The sequence below is a fragment of the Triturus cristatus genome, chromosome 3_2 (genome assembly GCF_964204655.1).
Source record: "Triturus cristatus chromosome 3_2, aTriCri1.1, whole genome shotgun sequence".
In the NCBI taxonomy this organism is placed as follows: domain Eukaryota; kingdom Metazoa; phylum Chordata; class Amphibia; order Caudata; family Salamandridae; genus Triturus; species Triturus cristatus.
This window is the reverse complement of record NC_140584.1, coordinates 1,055,577,283-1,055,602,008: the sequence shown is the minus strand read 5'-3', so window position 1 is coordinate 1,055,602,008 and position 24,726 is coordinate 1,055,577,283. Positions and strand designations below refer to the sequence as shown.

Below are 24,726 nucleotides of genomic sequence, written 5' to 3'. Positions count from 1 at the left end.
TTGTCATGTCTAATGTGCGATTCTGAGCAGTCTGTTTAGCTGTTCTGTCAGCTAAATCATTGCCTTGAGAAATGATATCAGTAACCTTCGTGTGTGCTTTACATTTCATAATCGATATAGCAGTGGGTAGATGTATTGCATCTAACAGGGCATGAATGAGGGGTCCGTGCTGAATGTGGGCACCATGGGACGTTAAATAACCTCTCTCTCGCCACAGCACGCCGAAGTCGTGTACAACTCCGAATGCATAACGTGAGTCAGTGTATACATTAACTTTCTTATTTGTGGCTTGAATACAGGCTTGTGTTAGAGCAATAAGTTCTGCTGCTTGGGCTGACAGAGTATCTATACAATTTGTCTCAATAACTTCAGTGTCTGTTGTGACTGCATACGCAGCCACTAAATCTCCTGTACTTGTTCTCATGCATGATCCGTCTACATACAACGTCAGGTCTGGATCTAACAATGGAACGTCTGTCAAGTCTTGTCTAGGTTTCGTCTTTATTTCAATGATTTCAACACAATCATGAGCTAGTGGGTCTGTTCCAATTACAGGTAATAGTGTAGCAGGATTCAATGTATTACACCGTCGGATCTCTATGTGTGGTTGAAACAATGTCAGTTCATAACCGGTAAGTCTTGCTATGGTCAAGTGTTGTGTTTGTGTTCGGTTCACAAGAACCTCTACTGCATGTGGTACTTGTACTGTCAATGGGTGTCCTAATACTATGGCGTCGCTTTGTCTGATTGCTAAAGCTGTCGCTGCCACTGATTTCAGGCATGCAGGCAAAGCCTGAGCTACGGGATCTAATGTACTGGAAAAATAAGCACATGGCTTGCGTGATCCTGCTTGTTCCTGAGTGAGTACTGACAAGGCAGTACCTTCGCGTTCTGTAACAAAGAGTGTAAAATGTTTGCTATAACATGGTGTTGCTAAAACAGGTGCTTGACATAAAGCTTCCTTTAGGCTTTCAAAAGCTTGTGTATGTTCCTGAGTCCAAGGGAGGACAGTCGATGTGGCTGCCTCCTGTGTGGTTAACTGAATGAGTGGTTTTGCTAGAAATGCGTACTGAGGGATCCACTGCCTACAATATGAAGTGAGGCCTATGAAAGCTCGCACCTCCTTTTGTGTCTGGGGTATTGACATGTTAGCAATTAACTGGATGCGATCTGGTGTAAGCTGCCTTCCCTCCTTGGACAGCGAGTGACCAAGATAAATAACTCGCTGAACACAGAATTGCAGCTTAGAAGGGGACACCTTGTGCCCCTTGTCGGCTAGGAAATGTAAAACTGTCAGAGAAGCCTTTTCACATTCAGGTTCGCTTCTCGCGGTGATCAGCAGATCATCGACATATTGAAGTAGTGCAGTATTGGCTGGCATGTGGATACTGTCAAGTTCTCGTTTCAGTGCTTGGCTGTAGATGCTGGGGCTTTCTGTGAATCCTTGGGGAGCGCGCGAGAATTTAAAACTGCGCCCATTTAAACTGAATCCGAACAAGTATTGGCTTTCCGGATCTATTGGGACGCTGAAAAAGGCATTCTTGAGATCAATTACAGTAAAGAATGTTGCTTCGGAATCAATTGCTGTCAATAATGATGATATATCAGGGACCACAGGAAATTGTGGTACAATGCACTTGTTTAGTTCACGCAAATCAATAACCAATCGGTACACTGGTGGGGCAGTAGGATCAGTTCGTTTAAGAATCGGAATTATCGGTGAATTACATATATTGGAGTCTGTTTCTACAACTACTCCCTGGGCAATCAGCTCATCAATGATTTTCAGCAAAGCCACTACAGCATCATGCGGTAACTTGTATTGTCGCATTCGTGGTAGTACCACTCCTGCTTTCAATGTGACTCGATAGGGTGTAATGTTCATGCAGCCAACATCCGTAGGGCCTTGTGCCCATAGATGTACTGGTAAAGTCTGTAGTCGGGGATCCATGTCTCTAGACACATAGTGACCTTTAAAATCACGTAAAAACAACCTTACTCCTTCCGGAGAACAACATATTATGGCTCCTAGTGCTTTCAGAGTTTTAATTCCTAACAGATTTTCTGGGCATGATTTAGTAAGCAGTAAATCTGTAGTTCGTGTCAAAGGTCCTATCGTAAGTGGTAGAGGCTGTGATACTTCATTAACAATAGGTTTTCCTGAAAAACCAAGGGAAACATTTTGAGAGCCTGAGAGGGGTGCCCCTGGAACTTCACTACGTTTTATAGTTGTTCGACTTGCCCCTGTATCGAGTAAGAATTTTCTATCCCGACCTAATAATTCACTATGTACATAAGGTCCTTCTTGATCTACAGGAATCTCGATAAGCGGTAAGTCAACTTCCCTCTCTAGGCTGGTTCATGCGTAACGCTGATACTCAGGGTATTCATACTGTGCAGTCTGATACATTTGTCGTGTTGTGGTTTGTGTGGCAGTAGCAGGCAACGGTGGTGCAGCTGGCACAAACTGTATGGGTTGCTGTGAGGCTGGCATGGACTGTTGCTGAACTGGCATGGACTGTCCATGCTGCATAGTTCCTTGTTCATTCTGATCGTGTCTAACTAATCGTGGTCTCTCTTTTGCAATACCTGTAGCTATATTACGTTTCAGGACTGGACAATCATGTACATAATGGCCTAGTTGTTTACAGTAATTGCAGGTTCCTTTTACAGGAACTGCAGAATCACCAGAATGTGTCACACCCTTTTTGTGACCATCTGCTGGTACTGTCTGAGAAACTAGCATTTTCATTTTTGTATCTTTCATACGTCTTTGTTCGTGTTCTTGTTCATCTCTAATTCTATTGTGATGATACTGTAACATTTGTAGCATTTGTGACGGAGTGTTACTTTGCCAGGTACTCTCGAATTTCAATATTCTATTCTTCACTGGAGGCAATGCATTTTCCACTAATTTTGTCACAAATAAATGTGGATATGAGTCACTACTTGCTTTTATACCACTATTTATACCAAAACATTTTTCAAATCGAGCATAATAATCGCTTGTGTCTTCATCTTGCTTTTGTTTGCAGGCTGTGATTGCACCCCAATCTTCCTTTTTTGTAGTTAATAAACGTGGCAGTACCTGTACTAGTAAACCTGGTAACAGTTTAACTTTATCCCCGAGCCCTGAACCTGCAGTTCGGCCCCTTTCTTCCTCTGCTAATGCTGTCCAGTCTATCTTTTGGTCTCCCACTTCCCACTCTTTTTCTTTCAGTTTTTCATAAATGCCAGCAGGCAAAAGCACCTTTAATATCGTCATAATATCAGGAAAGGTGTACTCTCCCATCAGTAACATGTCTTTAATTTCTCGGTGGAAACCAGCTGGGTCTTTGTCATGACTAGGTACTACTTTCTTCATTTCCAATAATTCCATTTTTGATATGGGTGTGTAAACAAATACACGGTGAAACTCATTGTCTTCGCCTTTTATTGGGTGCACTTCTCGTAAAGGATTTTGTCTATCCATATAGTACGGCGCTCTTTCTCTGCGGGGCAGCGAGAGAGAATCCGGACTTACAAAAAGGACATACTGCTTACGTGACACTAATATCTCTTTAATTATCTTGTTACTAGAACCTCTCCATCTGTTCGTGAGTAGTTCCGTTAATATATCAGGTAAAGGACCAGGGTCAGCATGTTGGCTCTTATATAATATAAGGAGTTGCTGAATCATATAGATTCCAGCTAAACGTTGTTCATCTGTACTGAGATTAAAAAATGTGTGTGCTACGGTCTCATCACCGTATTTTTCAGGACTGTCAATCCAGTGAACGGCTGATCTGGCTAATTCTTGCTCATCCATGGAATCGAGGAGGTGGTAACCCCTTCGTTCTCGTAGTATTTTATCTGCGGCTTGAAACGAATGTTCAGGAGACTTCAGATTTATTACAGGCGTCGGATACGTTCTGCTATTATTTGGGCATACAGAGTGTATGGGATCAGAAAAACATCGAGTATTTTCACAGGATCTTCCTCTGCCTACATAGGCTATGGTCTCTGACTGTCTTGCGGAATTCCCTGATTCGGACACTTCATCTTGCTCAAACTCGTCTGTTCCCAATCTTTCTTCATGAATACGCTCTATTTCTTTACGGATTTTTCGGCACATGGCTATTATACAATTTTGCTTATCGTGTCTCCCTTCTGATATATTCTGACTCCATCTTGTAAGAATAAGCATTGCGTTCGGGTCTACCCCCGGACGGTCTTGATTTCTGATCACACAGTTTATGAGGAAACGTAACAGTTCCCCCTGTATCTCTACTTTCTGGAATTCCATAGCTCTATTAATACATCCTGGATCTCGTCCTGTTTGAACAAAATGATATATGTTATCTAGATGTGTAGTCATTCCTGGTAACCTTGCTAAATACTCTGCGGCTCGCCTGATACGTAATGAGGCCAGGACCATTTCGTCCTCTTTACCAACCACTGGGTCATATCTACAATTTACAAGGAGTTCCTTAAACGTACGTTCACTTACGAATTTAGGTGTACGTGAATGCGCTGACTCTTGAAAAACAAGTTTATTTATTCTGGGTGGTGTAAAGGTACTGCTAGCACCTCCCGTGGCCCCATCTGGGGCGTCGGGTGTGAATGGATTCGTCGAACGTGACACAGCAACTATGGGTGTCGATACCCCTGTAGAATCGACTGCGGAGACAGATGCGGAAATAGATGTGCTTGCCGAAGCTTGTATCGGGACTTGCTGTTGCACGGGGACAGATACCTGATCCTGACGTTGAACCCCTCCGCCAGACGGTCTATGTGGTGTGGCGTTAGCATACTCGGGAGCTGCGTCGTCTAGATATGAGGAAAGAAAGACATCTTCTGCGGTTCTGGGATGCCCTTTTGGATGTACCTTAATTGGAAATAATGGGGGTGGCAAGTCTTTTGGCATCTCTGGAGCAGCCTTAGGTAGTCCTTCGGCTAGGAGGGGATACATACCATTCATAAGAGCATTTCTTTGTCTATTTACTTGTTCTGATTTCACTCGGATACCTTCCTCAATTAATAGATTTTCTTGAGCTTTATTTGAACTTTCTTTACTCCTCTCTTCTTGTCTACGTGCTTTTTCTGTACGTCTATGAGATTCTTTACGCCATAACTCAACAGCGTCTTTCTGTGACTGTCTGACCTTTCTTTTCCATAACTCTTCCTCCACTTTCATGATGCACTCTGCATCCCAGGTTCCCGCTGCGGGCCACCTTTGACTTTCCGGCAATCCCTTGGTATAATCTACCCATAGATCAAGAAACAATATGGCATCTAAGCCATGCTTATGGTACATGAAATGTCCTGGAGTGTCTCTAGGAGGAATAGGAACTGCTTCTTCAAGCACCCCTTTTCTGGTAGTAATCTGTCTTAACTTCGAGAAGAGCGGCATATTGACAACTGATCTGATACTTACTCTTGAACTTACTTAATACGAGAAAAACACAATAATGAACAGTGAACAATGAACAATCATTCATACCACAATATGCAAGACATTTTCTGAATACTTTAAACATTAAACTTTAAACATTTAATAATGGTCGACAATGATGACAGTCTGTTTAACTAATCACCACGCTGAATTCTTGACAATAACTGAATACTTCGGAATACTTGATATACTGCTAAACAGTACATATACACTGCTAAACAGTGCAGACCGGATTTGTGTACCCAAATCCGTCTTGACCGGCACAACCTATGTGCGCGTCAACACGCCTCCCCGGCGATGGTACTCACCGAGTAGCTCCTTGAAACGGAAGGCCTCAGAGAATGGACAGGACTCGATGACTGCGGACAGCGGACCCTCTGGACATCGGGATTTCGAAAAGCCTGGTGGGCCTCTGTATACCTCGGATCTTGCTCTCTCAGCTAGGCTCTGGTCGGGATACTTCGCACTTCTCACCGCCTCGTCTGGGTTGATCGCAGCCTCAGTCGCCCCCGCTTGACCGGAGGGAGCTTACAGGAAATCCTGTTGGTACGCGTTTATGGTCCGTCCAGCTGTGGCAGGAGACCGGGCCTGCAACGCACCGCCGGCGCGTGAGATGAGAAAGTGTCCCTGTTCGGGCGCCATTATGTGGTAAATAAAATCTTCTTTACCGGACTGAATTTCATACGGAATCTTAAAATAAAGCAAAATAGCTCAGAATAACAAGAGGCAGAATCCGTGGTATAAGAGGTTTTCTAAATGGGCTTTATTCCATTCAAAATGGCCGACTCGAGTCGCGGCCTTCAGGTTCCGTCACCACGAGGGTTCAGGAAGTGAAGTACAATACTTTATTGACAGACATGTATTTTTATAATAAGTACATTACAATGAAACGAATGTAGAAGGCGTAACATTTGATAAGAAAAGTGACATAACGGGTACGTAATCGAAACTAGGCGTAATAAGGAATAAAAGAAACATGATTGGTTAGGATTATCAGACATAGGTGGATCTATAAGATAATACTTGGCATAGATGCGCGCGCGGCAGCATGACGTGTAATTGACGTGCAACTAGGGGGTGAAGGGGACTTGACATTTAACTCTACATGTGGAGACGAGAAGTCTGGGGGGTCAAGTCAACCTAATCCCAAATCATATCTAACATCCTATGTTTAAAGAACTATGTTATCCACAAGGAAGAGACTCTCGGACAGAATCTATTCTATACTGACTGTGTGCGTGTACAAGTGTCTAAGTGTCTATATGAGATGCGAGGGATAGAAAACTTTCCATGGCAACAGGGCTATGAATCACTTGCAGGAGGACGGAAAGGCTGAGTCCTTGCTTGTGAGCTAAAGGAAATGTTTACCTAAATCACTAGACAGGAATGCATCGGCTGGAGAGCAAAATAGATAATTCGAAGGTGAAATACAACTTCTTGGCAGGCAGGCGAAAACTGGCCGAGGCAGGCACCGTTAGCTGCACAGGGAGTAGGACAAAGTTCATGGATACAGATGCGAGCTCAAGCTGAAGCTGTCAGAGACAGAGAGCAGGGAGAGGCTTTGAGGACAGAATCGGGCCTACTTGCCTGAACTGTAAAAATGGAGTAACTTAGCCATATAAAGTCGGTGGCCTTTTATACTTATGAATCGAATATCCAGCCCTTTGATGGCGGATCTGACAGAGAACATATCGACGGTAGACACACATATGTTTGCGTCTTAGAAACTGGAACTGGAGGGAACATACATGTACTTGTAACATGCATATAGAACCGTTGGGGTCCAAGATAGGGGACATAACTGATCAGGAAAATCCACATTTCCACAATGGCCCTATCTGACACATGAGCCTGAATCACCCTATGTTATTATCAGTAGTAAAGTGAGTGCTAGTATGTGCCAGTGAAAAATGAAGTTTTTGTATGTATTTTAATCAATTTACTCAAATAACTTTCCTCCTCGGGAATACAAATGAAGTATGTTGTGAATAATCGTAATTATTTCATGTTTTGTGTTGGCCCAACCGTGGATCCTACCCAGCTAGGCTAAGTACTCCTTCTGCACTTGACTCTGTGGTCTAGCAGTCAAGGCTCCCTCGGGGGGGGGGGGGGTAGTTGGTGTAGATACAGGTCAGTGAATAAAGCACATAACTCAAAGCGCAAACAGTACAAATAATAAATCAGTGTCCAGCTAAATGCTTGTTTTTATAAGAAAAGGTTAGATTATATTACTAGCTCCAATCATGCAAAGAAATGTGGCATTCATATGCAACAAAACAACCCCCCTCGAGGCCTGAGTGCTAGTAGTTGTCAGGTGAAACCCTGTCCCATCCTCCGTCGTGTAACTTTTTCAGAGTTGTTCCACATTCACTGGTGGCCGCATAAGGGAATGCTAACTATAAGGACGTACTCGAGTTCTCCTTTTTGACCCTCTCTGAACTTAGTCAAAAGTGTTTATGGTGGTGCAGTATCGTTTGCAGTTGGACAACCCGGGCCCAACTGGCCCATTTCTCGTCTTACCCTCTCTCGCAGCATAGAAGAGGTTCAGCGATGCAGCGCACATAATCAAATGGGCACTCGAATGTCATGCTTAGTTTGGAGAGGTCGGGCTGCTCGCGGCCCACGTGGCATGGCAGGTTCTCTCTCCTGAGTGGCATTTCCAGAGGTCTCTTAGATGTTGGAACAGCTCTCTGCTCTCCAAGGTACTAAAAGTTGACTTTGCTCAACAGGGGAAAGGAATCTTTTCTTCAGCTCCCTACTGGAGCCAGCAAGGGTGTGACGTCGTCCACAGTGTCTCCGGCAGTCCTCTTTGGGGAGTCGGGCGCAGTTCCCTCACAGTGCAGGTCGGACCCTCCGTTCGTAGCCTCAGTCTACGGCACCACTCTCCTGGCATACAGGGTTCACAGAAAATAATCTTGCTTACGGTCGATGTTCCGAACGGTGCTCAGCAGAATCCTTGCACAGGTAGTCCTCACGGTAGGCTCCCCGCTGGACCTTGGTTTCTCCACTTCTCTCCTCTTCCTCAGAGGGCACACTAATCTTGGGGCTGGTGCTCCAGAGCAAGTGGTTTTGGATTCCCTTGGTGATGTCCCCTTACCCAGAAGAGAGACTAGTAGGCCTTGATTCCCCACCTGGTCTCAGGTAGATGTCTTGCAGAGCTTCCCATTCTCACACAGCCTGTCTGGCTGCTTGGCAGATGACAAATATTAGGGGACTCTACTTCCCCTTCGTATAATCCTTTTCCAAACACCAAATGTGATTTAGGGTCTGGCATCTTAGAAGTTTTATTTTTGTGGTCTGCTTCTTTTGAAGTAGCATCTTCCTTCATAAAAATGTCTGTCACAGCAGGCATGACTTTGAAGCTGATTGGTCACCCGGATGTCAGCCACAGTGATATTTGCATCCTAGACCCCAGCCTTCTATGATTCTATTATCAGCCCCATTTTCCTTCCTAAGATTTGTCCAGGCACTTTCCTTGTGATCTATCACTGATTCAAAGATCAGCTTTTTGAAATGTAAAGGGAGTCTTTTCCTTTTCCCTCCAGTGTGGCCCCACCCTGCTCGTAGGAATGCAGCAATATACAACACTGTCTGGAGGTATTCCTTTCCTCCTCCTGTCTTTACCAGGCAGGCCTAGACTTACCAAAATGGATGCTAGGTTCCTCAATACAATGTACCCATTGCAGGCACACTCACTCAGTGTATATTAATAGCACACATCTGTTCAGCACTAATACCGCTATGCATTGTACTCTTACACATACACATGCATTCAGCACACACAGCCTGCGTGCACTGTTTGTCGTAGACTCATTTTTATCTTTAACCAGGATGTCTTATTTCAAACACACTCCCTGCAACCTGCAAGCACACGTACTATGTGCCCGCTGCACAACTCTTCACTCTTCGTGTATTGTACTTCATGAAAGCACACTTAGACCCAGCACATGCTTTGTCCACAGGTGCACTGCTCAGCACTACATCTCTCATGAAATGTGTTCCTCTAGGCCGGCATACACCCACCCAGTACATGTTGTTTTTTTTTTGCAGAGTTTTATATAGCGCAAACTTGACCCGAATCGGGTATCAGAGCGCTTTACATAGCACCAGTTATGTTACATGAGGACACACATTAATTTTGGTTAGGAATGGGGAGATTAAGTGATTTGCACAGAATCACAGGATGTTCAGCGTCATTGCCGAGACTCGAACCCAGTTCCCCAGACCGAGTTCCCCAGATGTACCAACCACACATGCTCTGCACAGTACTACTCTATCCCTGCACTGTACCCTTCCCAGGGACACATGCATGCAGCGCAGAGTCACTACTCCTGCGCTATGCAGTATCAAACATCTACCTGATGTAGGCCAAGGGTGAGTTGAGCACACAGCAGCGGAACGTTTAAAAACGTGAGTGAGTCTTTAGGCCTCACTCCAGTGACGCAGGGTAAAAAGGTTCTGTTCGCTAGTACTGATCACTACCCAGTATGCTGCCACCACCGCGCTTATGCTGTTAACGACCTGGTGAAGGTAGTAGCCTTTCATCACAACGGGGGTGGTGCTTTGGGCAACCCCCCATTCCCCCTCCTGGTCCAACAGGACTACAATTCTTGAGAGGGACATATGTCATGGTGCGCACATACATAATCTGTGTTTCCCTATGACAAAAAATCAGCATTAGGGGTCCAGATAACAGTACAGTTGGGCACTTAGGGCAGGGTACATGTCTTTACCATGCAGAGGACTTTTCCCGCACAACATTGTGTTTAGTAGAACTGTGTTTGTGATCACGTGTGATGATTCCCATCTACTAAAGAAACAGAGCTGTTAGTAGTCTTGTGCTTGCTGCCTAAACTATAGTAGAAATAGTTTTGTAGCCAGCAAGGTATATGTAGTCTTTTTACTGTTGTGAGACGGTCTTCTTTGCAAGGCTCCTTATGGAAAGCTTGTTATGCTGGAATGTAATCGAGCGGATGCCCTTTCTCCTAAAGGGTGGCTATAATCCCCTCAGCCCAGTTGGGATTGAGAGATTGGTACCCCATCTGAGTTTGGTGTCAACCTTAGGTGCAGATGAGACCAAATGTTTAAAACCTTTGGTCTCCAATATGTCACACCTGTTTGTGCCATTGAATATGAGGCATTAAAGCCATCTTGATACTGTAACTGGATCATGGATACCAGCTAAATGCTTCAGTAGGATGTTCTCGAAACCTGTATGTTTGCAACAGGAATGTAACAGGTGTGGGCAAGAGGAATGTTTCGTTTTCTACGATGGTCCTATATTGGACTGTCTTTGAAACAATATATTGGTTGTAATGTGTTTTAGCAGGCAAGACTCAGTACATATCAAGTTCTAAGGTCCCCAGACTGTTCTTGCTACTTATTGTTAGCGTTCTGCATGGCGTAGTAAAGCTTCGTAAGGTCATATTTTCGTTGTGTTCTGTTGCACATTATGATAGTACTTCAACAAAAAGCTAATCTATCCGTACATTCAGTGCATTAGTTTGTGATTAAAATGCTCTCCTTTTTGACATAGTTTTGTTTGTGACACTCCTTTATTTTGAAATATTCAGGAACCACCACCTGCCCAGCCTATGTATCAACAGCAGTCCCAGTACACCCCTTGCCAGTATGAGATGAAGCAATTTCTAGAGTGTGCACAGAATCAAAGTGACCTCAAGCTCTGTGAAGGATTTGGTGAAGTTCTGAAACAATGCAGGTTTGCAAATGGTATGTTTTCTTAACCTAACTTTCTATTATTCTAACAAGGTCAGAAGATGTTGACTAAGTTTGTTTGAGTAAGAACCTTTTCAAAGTTCCCCCCTTTAAATCCTTCTTTCTCTCTCGATCCTCCCCCCAATTCTAATTTGCAAAGATGAATTTCTGGCATACACATAAATAATGTGAATCCTCTTTGACGTAGATCAGTTGATCTTTACTTTTTGACTTGTGTGGTGCCCCACTTAATCGTTACTGGAACTTGGGGCCCACACTGAATGGATATTGGGATCTAGGGTCCTCCACGGAGTTGTTACTGAAAGCAGGAACTCCGGCCTAAGCACTTCAATGATTTAGACCGCAAGGCAATAAACAGAAAATACAGACACAAACCATAATCCATCAAACAAATACACAAAATAATTATTTAATTCACTAACCAATATAAGAAAAATCAACATTTTAATGGGAAGGCTGGAGCCTTTCTAAATTCAATTGATGCCACTAATCGTCCTTACTAGATTCTGTTTGATCTACTTGCACTGCACCCACGAATCACTCCAAGGATACTAACTTAATTGTTAGCCTCTAAATTCAAATTCCTTCACAATACAGGACTTTAAAAAAAAAAATTACGTTTTACATTGTGCGTCTTTATTTATATACACTTTGATAATATATTACTATTATTTCATTGTTGAGCAGTCGTGGACCCCTTCAAGGCTTTGTGGGCCCCAGAGGTCCCCGGACCACAGGTTGAGAACCACTGGCGTAGATAACACTACATTACTGCATAGAGATAAAAGAAATAAAAGGCTCTGAATGTAGGAGGGAAATTCAGCTTCCAAATTCCACTTTCCACATAGGACGGGCAGTACGCCAAATAGATACAAATTGGTCTGTGTCCAGGTGTCTAGATAGCCTTTCCATAGCCATAACCTCCCAACTTTTCCCAAGTCATCTCATAGGACATAGTTTTCTCCTCGTCTCCCCGTTGTGTTTCCTTTCCCTCCCCCGCCTCCTCCCTCCATGATCCTTGTGTCTACCTCCCCTTTGCCATCCCCGCGTGTTTTGGATCATTGGTCCCCAGCAGGTTTGTCTGTCTCTCACTTTGACTGCTTTGTCCCTCTGAAGTACTTTCCTCCTTGCCGGTCTGCCTGACACTATCTGCATGCCTTACCCCTTTTACCATTCCCCCTCTACCTTCCATTCCACATCTGACATGTGTCTTGGCTATGCTATGCGTTAATATCTCTTGTTATTGTGTAATCACTGTTTTTTCTCCTATGTTTACTCTTGGCTCCTGTAACGGATGTAATTGTAACCTGTAAATCGCTGATCCTCATTTAAGCGCTCTGATACCTCCGGGTCTAGCCAGCGCTATATAAAAGTCTGCAAACAAATAAATCTCATAAGTTGGGCTTGCAAACTGATTCCTTCATTGCCTAGTATTTACTCTTTGGGCTGAATTTTAGCCTGGCAAGGACCACTATATATAAAGTTGTTCCCATGCCACCATGGTGTCCAGATCACTAATCTGAAGTCCCTGGGAAAATTCTACCCAGAATATCTGGCGTCATATACCCTTATGTCCTGATTCTTAAGAGCTCTTGTCCCCTTCCATGTGTAAACCCATCACCATGATCCCCTTGTTAAACAGTTATAGAAAACAAGAGAGGGAGTGAAGAGGTAGTGTCCAGAAAAAAGGGCACAGGAGGTGGATACGTCCTCCTCTAGAAATTGTTCATAAACACAGGGATCCACCCTCAGATAGATTCTAAAAGGATGTACTTACAGGTCAAGTGTGTTTCCTACAGTAGTTGGAAGCACACAGTGTTTGCTTAAATACCCCTCACACACCAATAGGACCCTTGGTGTCATGCTTCATCATGGGGGTCTTCCCGTCCCGCTGTGAGACGGGGCGTGCTACGACCTACGACTATGTGGGAGCACTGATCTTCAATACTATGTGTGGTATAGGAATTGATGAGAGGAAGGGTCAGGGGTGAGTGAAAGAAGTGTGTTTTAAAAAATGCCTGGCTCGTCTGGATTAATAACTTTAATATTCCTTGGAGCTGGTACTATTAAAAAGTGGGTCGGAGGTATCCTGCTTTAATAAGCGAAACCTCCTGTGTATGTCAACATGTTTCGAAGCTCAAGGCTTCTTCCTCAGGACAAAAACAGATCCCTTCTGTTCTGACTATACTAACGAAACAATGTCTGGTGAGTCGGTAAATATGTGCAGTGATATATACAAGTGCTAATATCAATTAAAAGATGCACTGAATCATGCACAAGATACAATACCCAATCGGTATTCTATTTGTTAAAGTGTGTATTAGGAGACAATGCTCCATGAGCCTTTTAGCGAGTGGGAAGGGTGCCCCCAGTCAACTTTAACTCCAAGACACTGCCTCACTTTGATATCGTCTCACTGCGGCTCCGTTGAACAGCCACGTTTTCTTCTCTGTGTCCCTCCACAACTCAAGTGTTCTCACCCTACCCATATCAGCTTTGACTGCCTTCCTAATCGCAAAACTAGTCTCAATACCAGTCCTTGTGTACTCCCAATTGTGACCATCGTCTTAGAGGGTGTTTGCTGTCATTGCAGCCTTAACTGCCAGATGTCTAACCCTATACTTATGCTGTTGGTGTAGAAAAGTTTCAGTTCTCAGAATACCAAATGCCACCCTACAGTATTTGAATGACCTCATACCATATTTGATTATTGCGAAAAATATCTGCAGTAGATTAAAAGCCCCCCTCAACTTCTGAATAGCTGAGCCAGTGTTGGCTAGAGAACATTCTGTGTTAATATGTGAATGGGGGCTGGTAGGGTTTTGAGAAGCCAGTTCTTTGAAATAGATTCCCATAAGGTACTGTAAATGTGACTAGCAAAGATTCCGATGTCCTCTGTTTTCCTTCCAATGCTTGGCCAACAAGGGCCTACTGGTTAACGAATTCATTACAAGGCCACTCAATTTTATTCTCAGTTGTGCTGCCATATAGGCATTCCATTTTCTGGGAAGCCCATGATACTTATGTTTTGGTGCCTTAAGCACGTTAGCCAATATCCTGGTTGGTGTTCTGTGCCACACAAAGTGCAGAAAGCAGCCTTGTGTTGGACCATGTTCTCCCCTGATTAACATAAAGGGAGTGGTAAAGTCATGAAACAGGCCTGTCATTCATCTGTTGTCAAGAACATTCGTCCTGCATAGCCCTGCCAAGTATCCCGCATCACACGTGATACTAACGCATTTCAGTGTGGTGATCCGCATCACCGCACTGAAATGCATTGTCATGCATTTGCCTCCGCTATCTGCAGCGGCGCTGCTGTTTGGCTCCTCCAGTCTCCACTGACTGCCAAAGGTCTTAGCTTGGGAGCTGGCTCAGCTAGTACCGCGCATTCACGGAGGTAACGTCACGAGTCTGTCCCATGATTACATCTGCCCAATCGTCAAAGCTGCCATGGGCACGGCTGCGCGAATGTCCCATTATTAAATTTGCCCAATCACCATAGGCGCCATGGGCGGGCGGGGCTGCGCGGCATAGTTTCACTTCTTTCGCAGCCAGCAGGCTTTGGGCCTCCCGCTGCAGCTCTCAAAATGCGGCCACCATAATGATTCGACCGTGCTGGTGGTGCATGAGCATGATGACTACTGCCTCAGCTGCTGCCTGCAGTCCAGTCGGTCGGAGACTCAGGAGTCCGTGTCTGATCCAGACTGTGGCGCTGGCCGGGACTGTCTGTGGTGTCAGAGCAATCGTCGCACCTGTACCATCAATGGGGTCGGCGCCGACAGAGTAAGTGAAGTTTACTTTCTTTTTGTCTTCTGGACCGGCCGGCATTTTGGCAACTTGCACCCTGCATGTGACGCCCCCTTTAATTTTATGAATCCCCGTTCACCCCAACCCGCCTTCCTGATCTTTTGAAATCACACTGCACTTTGAAATTTCAGTGCAAAGTAGTTTGGACGTGCATCAGTTAGTGCGGCATTGTTGGCGGAAGCGTAAACCTTTCTAACTGGGTGGGAGTAAAGTACGCTTCCGGACCCGACCGCCCCACACAACAGAAGCAGCACGGACAGCAGCAGTGCAAAAGCACCGGCTTGGTAGCGAGCCTTGCTCTCAGCCGAGACTGAAAGACAGTTCCATTTCTGCCTTTCTCACTTTGTCTGTGTTCCACTGCCGCTTCTAACAACCTGTTTCCACAAGTGCGATGCGACGCTGCTGTTGTTAGAGTTCTCTTCTTTAACTAAGTGCCAATGAGCTGTGAACCGGGCCACGGAGAGCAATGTGCAAAGCACACGTGACTAAAGGCGACTAGGGCGTGGTGAAGATATTTTTCATATAAAGAGTGCTACATCAATTTAATTATAATTTTCAGGAAGTGAGCCCCGTCGGAGAAGTGTGCCGCTAGTCCCGCAGGGGCTACAGCACACGTTGCAGAGGTTGGAAGAAAATCTTTCAGCAGAAGTTAGGAAGACATTTATTTTCTAAGCATGCGTGCGACTTTATAATGGAGTATGAAGTTGAATATAAAAGTACAATTCTTCCACGTAGCGGGTCACATCCCAGTCAGCTAAAGTTAAAGGCTGTTGCTTATAAGGTTGAGTTTTGAAAACATGCCGAATAAATACCTTCAAACTTAACCACAGCCAATATCTATGTGTGGGTGGGAGCCGCGAAGGTCCCTTCAGTTTCTGGTGATTTGCAGCAGTTGTAAGATCGCCTTAGAGTTTCTCATTATATAAATGGGTGTTATTTCTGAAATGTATATGTTTCCCTCCTCTTCATTGCTTGATTTTTCTCGCGAGCAAGTGTCACTCATAGTTGTCGAAATGTCACTCATAATTGCAATGAAATTATGAAAATGTCACACATAGCAAACTGAAACTTTGGCAGCTATGTAGTACCCTTTAGACACTTTAATAAACTTTTATTTGATTTGCTGGGGTGTCAACCATCTTGGGTACTAGACTCCTGAGTGCCATGTGTGCCCGCTCAGACCTATTCTTCTGAGGTAGATAATGATGGAAGGAGAGATAGTGTGTGAGATGATGTAAGAAGCAGATAGTTAATGGAAAGAATTGATGGTGATGGATTAAAATAGCTGTGAGAGGCACCGTGAAAAGGAGCTGCCTGGCAACCATCATGCTTTGGCTTGTTTAGCTAGCATATTAGATGCCCGGAGAGCCCTTTGTAATGATACTCTTTTAATATGTGTTTCCTACCACTTGTACCAAATGTTTCCACATTATACTGCTATTGCTGTCAGAGGACCTTCGCAATAGGTTTGATGGGATGGATATCTCTCCAAGGACCATATTGGACTGTTTACTAATTATGGCTAATATTCCTTCTTCCGGACACAATGTCCCTGCATGTGGAGGTTTTAGGGAGGCAGTTTCTTGGCTATTGGCTTTGACACTGTGCATTTTGAGGAGAGGTGTGCCAGTTGTTTTTTGTTTGTTAATGCAGTATGGGATCTTTCCGCGATGTTGGAATCGCTCAAGACCTTTAAACTGGGATATTTAGTGAAGACATTTAGATGGGACCTACTGAAATTTGAGGCAGCAGACTCTCAGTGGTGAGACAAGTCTGGCTGAAATTATGGCGAGTCTGAACAAATTGAAGCAATCCAGGGGGTGAAATATTTGCGGTATAATTCTGCAAGAAAGCAGAGCAAGACCCACACCACCCACCCAGGAGGTTTCTTTCATGGATGTTCAGATAAATTGGGATTACAGACACAATCCTAGTCATAACAAATCAATAATATTATATGCTAGTTACAAACTTAGATGTTAACAAAATACTTATTCAGTACTCTTGACTCTAGTTGTTCTGTGATAAGTCTGTTATTTTTATTCTTGAATCTTTGTGAAATAGCAGTATATTAGCAAAATGGAATCATGTTTTGTTTTGGATATTCGCATTTCCAATCCCAAAGTTGTAGTAGCTTTTACAGGTTTAGCGGGTGGCAAAGGACCCGGCCCAGATGGCATCACTGCTGAGTTGTGTAAGGCCGCCTTTGACATTATTTAATTTGCTGTGAGTATATGAGGTTCTGAAGAAAGTAACTTGTCATTGTCAACTTGTGAGGTATTTATCACATATTTGTTGAATCCAGGTAAATCATTTGACTAATACTCGTTCTAAAGGTAAAGTTTGTTGATCAATCTTGAAGATAACAATATGTCCTGAAGTAATTGCATACCGATCACTTCCATTAATCCTCAAGCTTATACTCTCGTACAGTGCTTTATTTGTCAAATAATTCCTAGCCTAAAGCTTTGCTCAGCAGTCCGCAGCTGACCCTTTCGTAGGGCAAGTTGTCAAATACAAAGGCTGAGTAGTCTTGATTCCACCTAATATCTCTTTAATCCACTACCTGCCTCTTTATCCCACTCTTGCACATTCCTTTTCATCCCTGCTTTCTTCCTTTGTCCCTGTTTTTCCATCTTTTTTTCCCTCCTCCTATCCCCCTTTTGTGTTATTTCTCTTTTCTCTGAACCAATCTGTGGAGGAGAAAATATGTGCTACTACCCAAAAATGAGTGAAGGTAGGACCCACCTGCAACCGCCAGCTCAAATTAAGCACTGCTATCGTATCGGACCAGCTTTATTTCCCTCCCCCCCCCCCCCCTGCATGTGGCCTACATCAAATTAAACCATTTATCTAAGCAATGACTGTTATTTAACATGCAGTAAAGTGTTGAGTGGCTTGCTCTAAATCCTTGAATTTAAAAGCTTCGGCCAATATGTGACCTTTGTAATTTCTTTCTCCTATATACCGCTAATGTCCAGATTCATACTAACTGGGTCACAGCTAATGTTATTTCATTGATAAGAGTAATCAAGATAGATCTTCCTGCTGGTCCTTATCCATGTCTTACTTTCAGATCAACCCCAGACGTACCTTACTCTTTCGGTTCAATCCCAGGCATAGCTTATTTATAACAAGCATTGGCAAAGCCAATAGGTCTCGTCTATGCTAGAGCTATTGGCTTTGTCAATGTTTTAGCAATGTTGTGCACCAGAGGGGCTGTTGTTCAACTTGGCTAAAAGTTAATGGGTTAAAGGAGAGTAGAGTAGAGTGGAGTGGAGTGTTATGGAGTGGCGTACAGTAGAGTTGAGTGAAGTGGAGTGTCATGGAGTAGCGTAAATTGTTGTGGAGGCAGTAGTGTCGGAGTGGAAGGGCGTAGAGTGGAGTACAGTGTTAGGGTTGAGCAGTGTCGTGGAGTGTCATGGAGTGGTGTAGAGCGTAGTGGCGTAGAGGGTGTTGCATGAGTAGAGCGGAGTAGATTGTTAGAGTGGAGTGGAATAGAGTGGAGTAGTGGGTCATAGAATAGAGTTGGCTAAATTGGCATGGAATGGCATAGAGAACGTTGTGTAGAGCATCATAGAGTGGAGGAGTTGAGTAGTGCCAGTGGAGCAGAGTTTAATGGAGTAGAGTATCATAAAGTGGAGTAGAGTGGCGTAAAGTACAGTGTCCAGAGTAGATTGGCGTAGAGTATAGTGGGGTAGTGTGCATTAGTTTTGAGAAAAGTGGTATAGAGTGCAGTGACAGAGTAGAGTGATGCAGAGTAGATTGCAGTGGGGTATAGTGAAATGATGTAGAGTGGCGTAGGGTGGCAGAGTGTAGTGGTGCAGGGTGGAGTAGTGAAGTGACAGTGTAGTTATGCAGAGTAGAGTGTCAGTGCAAGGTCGTGGAGTGCAGTGGCGTAGAGTGGTGCAGAGAGCAGTGACGTAGAGTACAGTTGTGCAGAGTAGAGTGCAGTGGCGTAGAGCGCATTGGTGTAGAGTGACGTAGTGTGCAGTGCCATAGAGTAGAATGTTGTATAGTGGCATACAGTACAGTGGTGCAAAGTATTTGGCGTAGATACTGTGGAGTAGTGTGCATTGGTTTTGGATAAAGTGGTGTAGAGTGTAGTAGTTTTAGAGTGGTGTGGCACAGCGTAGAGTGCATTAGCATGGGGGAGTGACGTAGAGTGGAGTGATGCAAGGTAGAGTATAGTGATCCAGGGTAGTGTGTAGTGGCATAGAGCAGTGGCGTAGATCGCAGTGGCATAGAGTAAAGTGGTGCAGCATTGATTGAAGTGGCGTAGATGGGAGGGGGCACACGGTAGAGTGCACTGGCATAGAGTGGAGTGCAGTGGTGCACAGTAGATATGAGTGGCATAGAGTGCAGTAAAGTGGTGCAGAGTTTTCTGTTGTAGAGTGTAGTGGTGCACAGTTCAGTGGTGTAGAGTGCAGTGATGGTACAATGGCGTAGAGTGCAGTGGTGCAGAGTATATTGGCGTATTGGTTTTGTGTAAGGTGGAGTAGAGTGCATTGGCGTGGAGTGGAGTGATGCTGAGTGTGGTGGCGTAGAGTAGATTGTTTCAGAGTAGAGTACAGTGGTGCAGAGTAGTTTAGAGTGACTTAGAGGGGATTGGCATAGAGTGCATGGCCGTACAGTGAAGTGGTAAAGAGTAGAGTGCAGTGGCGTAGAGTGCAGTAGCGTAGAGTGCAGTGGCATAGAGTGCAGTGGCATAGAGTGAAGAGTAGGATAACATGGAGTGGTGTTGAGTACAGTGGCAAAGAGTGCAGTGGTGCGCAGCATAGTAGGGTAATGTGGAGTAGAGTGCATTGGCATATAGGAGTGGTGTAGAGTAGATACATGAAGTGGTAATGAGAAGAGTGCAGTGACTTAATGATGAGTGGCACAGTGTGGAGTGGCGCAGATAGTGCGGTGGAGTGGGGTAAAGTGGAATATGCATGTTATGGTAGTGTACTGCCATTACAGACCACACATCTTCAGTTGAAATGACCATTACATTTGCACTCGCATACGTTTTTACTGATAAAAGTATACAGCGCACAAACTATAATGTGTGGAAATGTCATAACCTAGTGTATTGATTTGATAGTCAGCACAGTTAATTTACAGGTATTTAAATTTCGTTGTCTGATAGAAAAAAATATCTCAGGCAGACTCCCAGTAGCTGGCATAGATCCTCTCACTTTAAAGTCAGAGAAAGAAAAATAAACACCAGGCTCCCTGGAACACACAGCCCAACATTTGACCTCTGTCTTTGAATGCACAGCAAATGTGACCAGATAAGAACAAGACTTAAAGGCCTGTTTACAGAAAGCAAGTTCAAGAAGAATACAGTAAATAAGATTTGGGCAACAGGAGGGACGAACTGGAGTTGGACAGCTTAAAGCAAGTAAAGCCAGCAAATATGTTTATAAAATGTCAGTTACATACCACAAAGCCAATGGTAAGCAATTGGCAGAATGCATTACAAGGTCAACTTTCTGAAGCCCCCAAGATGTCTTTTGTAGGCTGTGTCCTAAAAAGTACTATGAACAATACTTTAATATCCCCACTTATAGATACCATTCATTTGCTTGCAGATGTAGTGTAGATCTTTGACAGACACACACACACACATCTAAAATGTTCAGAGAGAAATTGTAACTATTCAGTACTCTGGTCTAACTTTTACCTGGCAATTTCTGAAATCTTCCATTGATGAGAATAGTAGAAGAGGCTGAATTCTGGGCTAAGGGAAACTGGGCACCATTGGAGAGGTATGTCCACGGAATCCATTCATTATACTGAAAACATTTGAGGCACTAAGCCATTTTAATGCATTAGATAGTTTAATATACTCTAGAGAAACCAAAGTACATTTACATGTAGTATACAGGCATCCATGCTGCACCCAGGAAGTTGAACCTGTTGGGATTTGATATTACGGCTAAAGTGACTGAAACTCAGGTATGTACTTGCTCCTATTTCTGTGAGTGCAGCTACAGTTCTGATGCGGATGAAGACCCGAATGTGCCGATTGGGGAGGAGCAGTGCTCTTGAATATGGAGGCCGATAAGAGGTTGCCCTGTACTACGAATGCAAACGGATACATTTCTGATGCATAATCAGTTCCATTCCTCTACGCTCCTCTGTTATTCAAACATTACTCTAAATGCAAGGCAGTTATACTTCCTGCTGGGCTGTCCTAACGGACGTCTTCTTATTTAGCTTCGCATTCTCCTCAGTACAGCTGTCCTGCTGCAATGTTCAGTGTATTGTAAGCAGAACCAGAATCTCTGGTGGGCGGACTTGGTTGCACGAAGGATTTTTTTCCAGAATGTTTCCATGAAACTTTGATGTGTTCTATTAATGGCGAAATATTTTTTTAGTGGAAAGGCCCTCCCCATTAGCATTCTAGTGTTCAAGGACCAATTCCCTTTTCTGAATAATAGACCACGCATTGTAAATAATTTCAGATTCCTGTAGTCCCAAGAACTTATTGAGGCAGTATAAAATAACTCCTCAGATTATTCAGAGTTTCTTGCTAACCATTCCTTAAAGTTACTGTTGGAATAGGGGCTCCTTGAACTTCAGTGAGATGAAACTTTGTTCAGCTTTCTAAGTTCGAGATATGTATGCGGTTTATATTTCTCCCTGCTCTGTTTTATGGAATGCTCTCTTTGTATAACGTTAAGATATTAAAAAATAATTGTGGGATTTGAATGTGCATACAGCCATGTTAAGATTTATACTCCCCTGCATGTAATTCCAGTATCATGCCATCGTTTTTTTAATATACTGTTTTGATGAGAAACCACGAACCAAAAACTTTTTTGCAAGTCTCGATTTTGCCTGTTATACGTGGAGGCACTTTTGTATATCATATGCTACCAACTCTTGTGGGTTCTCATGTTATGTTAGTTAATTTTACCCATGTTGCTTGCTAATTGTTCGTTTCTTTCTTTCTAGGCATGGCATGAACTTTTCCAAAATGATACAGAGTGGCATTCAGGATTAAGTCAATGTAATTGTAACAGACGCAGCTATTTAAAAATACAATAAACTGGCATTTTGTTTCCGCCTAGTCCATGCTGCTAATTGCACTGTTGTCATGAAACATTATGCACATGCATTAGAGGGGCATCACGTGTTCTTTCTACCAAGCAGCGATTGACACTGCGATGATTTTGCTTCGTATTTTTGAAGATATACATATTTTTCTTTCATCAGCTTTTAATTTCTCATTTTTCAATAAAGTTTAATCCTTACAAATGACATTACTTATTTTAAAGTACTTGTTATTCGAGTCAAAGTTTGCACATGCAGTGGATTTAGAAGCAGGTACTTGAGTCACGTAACTTTTTGCAAGATTATTTCATTTTTTACATTAAAATGGAGCTCCTATTTCAGGCATGTTTAGTGACCAGGACTTCCGCTTTCAGGAGCAATCCCTGGAGTGTTTTTATAGTTTCCCAATTATTTCCTAATTCTGCTGCTAACATTCACATTTGTCTGTGTTTTTTTTTTTTGTTGTTGCTTATTATATTTTCATTTATCCATATTTGGGTTTTGTGAAAAATTAAGATGCAACGGGTATATTCCAGCATATGTTTACGCTCATACTGAAATATCTGATGGGTTTGGATGCTATATGTACATTTGCATGATTATCAATACATTCACATGAAAACATGGCCATTGTAGCTCATACACATTCGTATCTGCAGCTGTTAAAGCTTCATTAGAAAACTCTATTCTCTTTTCACCTCCTGTGGCTGTCAGTCTGTACAACTATAAGCTTTGCTGACAGCACTGAGGGTCACATTTTTTAATTCAGATGTAAAAATGAATACAGAAAGGAAAATTGATGCGCTTTAAATCTGTAAAAATTTAAAATTGCCTTAATTATCATAGTAATTCTTCAGCTAGTCCTAATTTCCAGACCACAGCACTAAGCATGCAAGGGCCTGTAGAGTTTGGTGTACAGGCATTTCTCCATCAGCTCAGAATATGCAAGAATAATTGCATCCGATACAATCTGTACACCTAAGTGTTAGATTTGATCATATATGATAATTATCTTATCTGACTGGGCCAACTCTTTATCAGGTACTTGGTCAGTGGAGAGAAGCAGGTGTGTTACTAGTTAAGGTATCAAACTGCTGGGGGGTGTGGCCAAGATAACGGCTTGAAAAGAGGGTTTGAATGGTGCTCTGCCCGCAACCATAATTTCCCAACAATGTAGCTGCCCACGCTGCTTCTAGCACATCCACTTGGTCCCAAGTGCAGGGGTTCCAAAGTTTGATGGTGAGATCTGAGGGGCAGGAGAAGAAGCAGCCTGGGCAACCAAAGGTTGAGTCTACGGAGTAGATGCAAGGTCTATCAGCCGGCCAGTTAAACGGAGCTCGACCACACCACTGTTGGTGAGACCGCCTGTCTCCGGGGTGCTCTGGGGGGGGCGGTAGAGGGGGTGGACTGCCGAAGAGTGTGCAGCCGAAGGGTTAGGCAGTTCAGCAGCGGGAAGACCTACACGCAGTGGGCCAGTGCGACACCACCCCAAACAAGGCCCCGCCATCTTGAATGTGAGCAAAGATCGCAGCTGGCTGAGATTTGGCAAGAGCCCCCACCTCTGCAACTCCTTAAGTGGTGAGAGAGATGCCTATGAGCTGTACCGGTGCTGACTCGACCACTGCCAACTCGACAGCTTGCCTGTATCTGCAGCCTTCACACATGCCCGAGAAGCGGAGGACTAGTAAAGGCCACATTGCATTATGCGGGAGCCTTGCGGCGGGGATTCCTGCCCCACTCCACGTAGTGAGTTTGGGGCGGGGGTAGTGACCTGACAAACTGCGACTGGTCCCGGGCCTTCACCAGTGCACAGAGCACTTCTGAGGCAGTAGGAGTGCTGTCCTTGTGGCCTGCGTTGCGCCCCCAAGACTCATATTGCACTAGCCCCCATGAGCGTTGGGTGGGGCACGGGACTGGCACCTGCCCTGTAGACTGGAGAGACCACGGCAAAAGGAGATGCACTCCTGGGCGGGATCACCTTATTAGGGCCCGGGAGCCCTTGCAAATACTGCACTGCAAACCAGCCGCCACCCCTACCCCCCTTTATCTGAACCTTGGACAAAGTGCTGCCCGGGAGGGCGGCTGCAACTTGAACAAGGTACACTACCTGGCGGCCTCAATTGTGGCCCACCTGCAAAAGGACTCCTCCTTGAAGAACTTGCTTTCCAAGGATGCCTCCCAAAAATAGGATTCTCTCAAAGACGCGGTTGCCATGGACCCATCTGTGTCAGATATCACTCCAGAGGACAAAGACTTCAGCCCCTGTCATGCGTACATTTATGGAGGCGCTCTTCAACAGAGTTCGTAATGACACAGTCGCCTTCCGGAAAGAGGAATTAAGGAGGTCAAAAAAGAAGTGACGGAGCTGGGCCAGCGGGTGGTGGTATTGGAAACCAGTTGGGACACCAGAGAGGAAGAGCAGGTGGTCCATAGACGTGAGCTGGTGGAGCTCTAGGAACTGAACGAAACTTTGCAGATCCACTGGGGTGACCTGGAGAACAGGTCTTGCAGATTTAATATCCGATCTCAAAGGCGTTGCCCACCAGGCAGACCCTCGGGACTTTGAGGCCTATGTCACTAGTGTCTATCGTCCTATAGTCCCTGATCTGGCAGACAAAAAAACAGTTCTGGACCGTACACATAGGGCTAGCCATCCCGCCAACGCCCCTGGCCAGCCTCAGGATATCCTTACCTGCGTACACATT

General features: G+C 44.2%; 1 protein-coding gene across 1 annotated transcript in view; it reads left to right on the top strand.

The window, feature by feature from the left end:
- Window positions 1-22,228, top strand: part of CHCHD2 (coiled-coil-helix-coiled-coil-helix domain containing 2) — a 41,558-nt gene extending 19,330 nt beyond the window's left edge. The window contains exons 3-4 of the mRNA XM_085649766.1: window positions 11,008-11,164; window positions 21,923-22,228. Coding sequence (XP_085505892.1) covers window positions 11,008-11,164; window positions 21,923-21,933 — 168 coding nt within the window. The 3' untranslated portion in view covers window positions 21,934-22,228. The remainder of the gene's footprint in view (window positions 1-11,007; window positions 11,165-21,922) is intronic.
- Window positions 22,229-24,726: the final 2,498 nt, after the last annotated feature.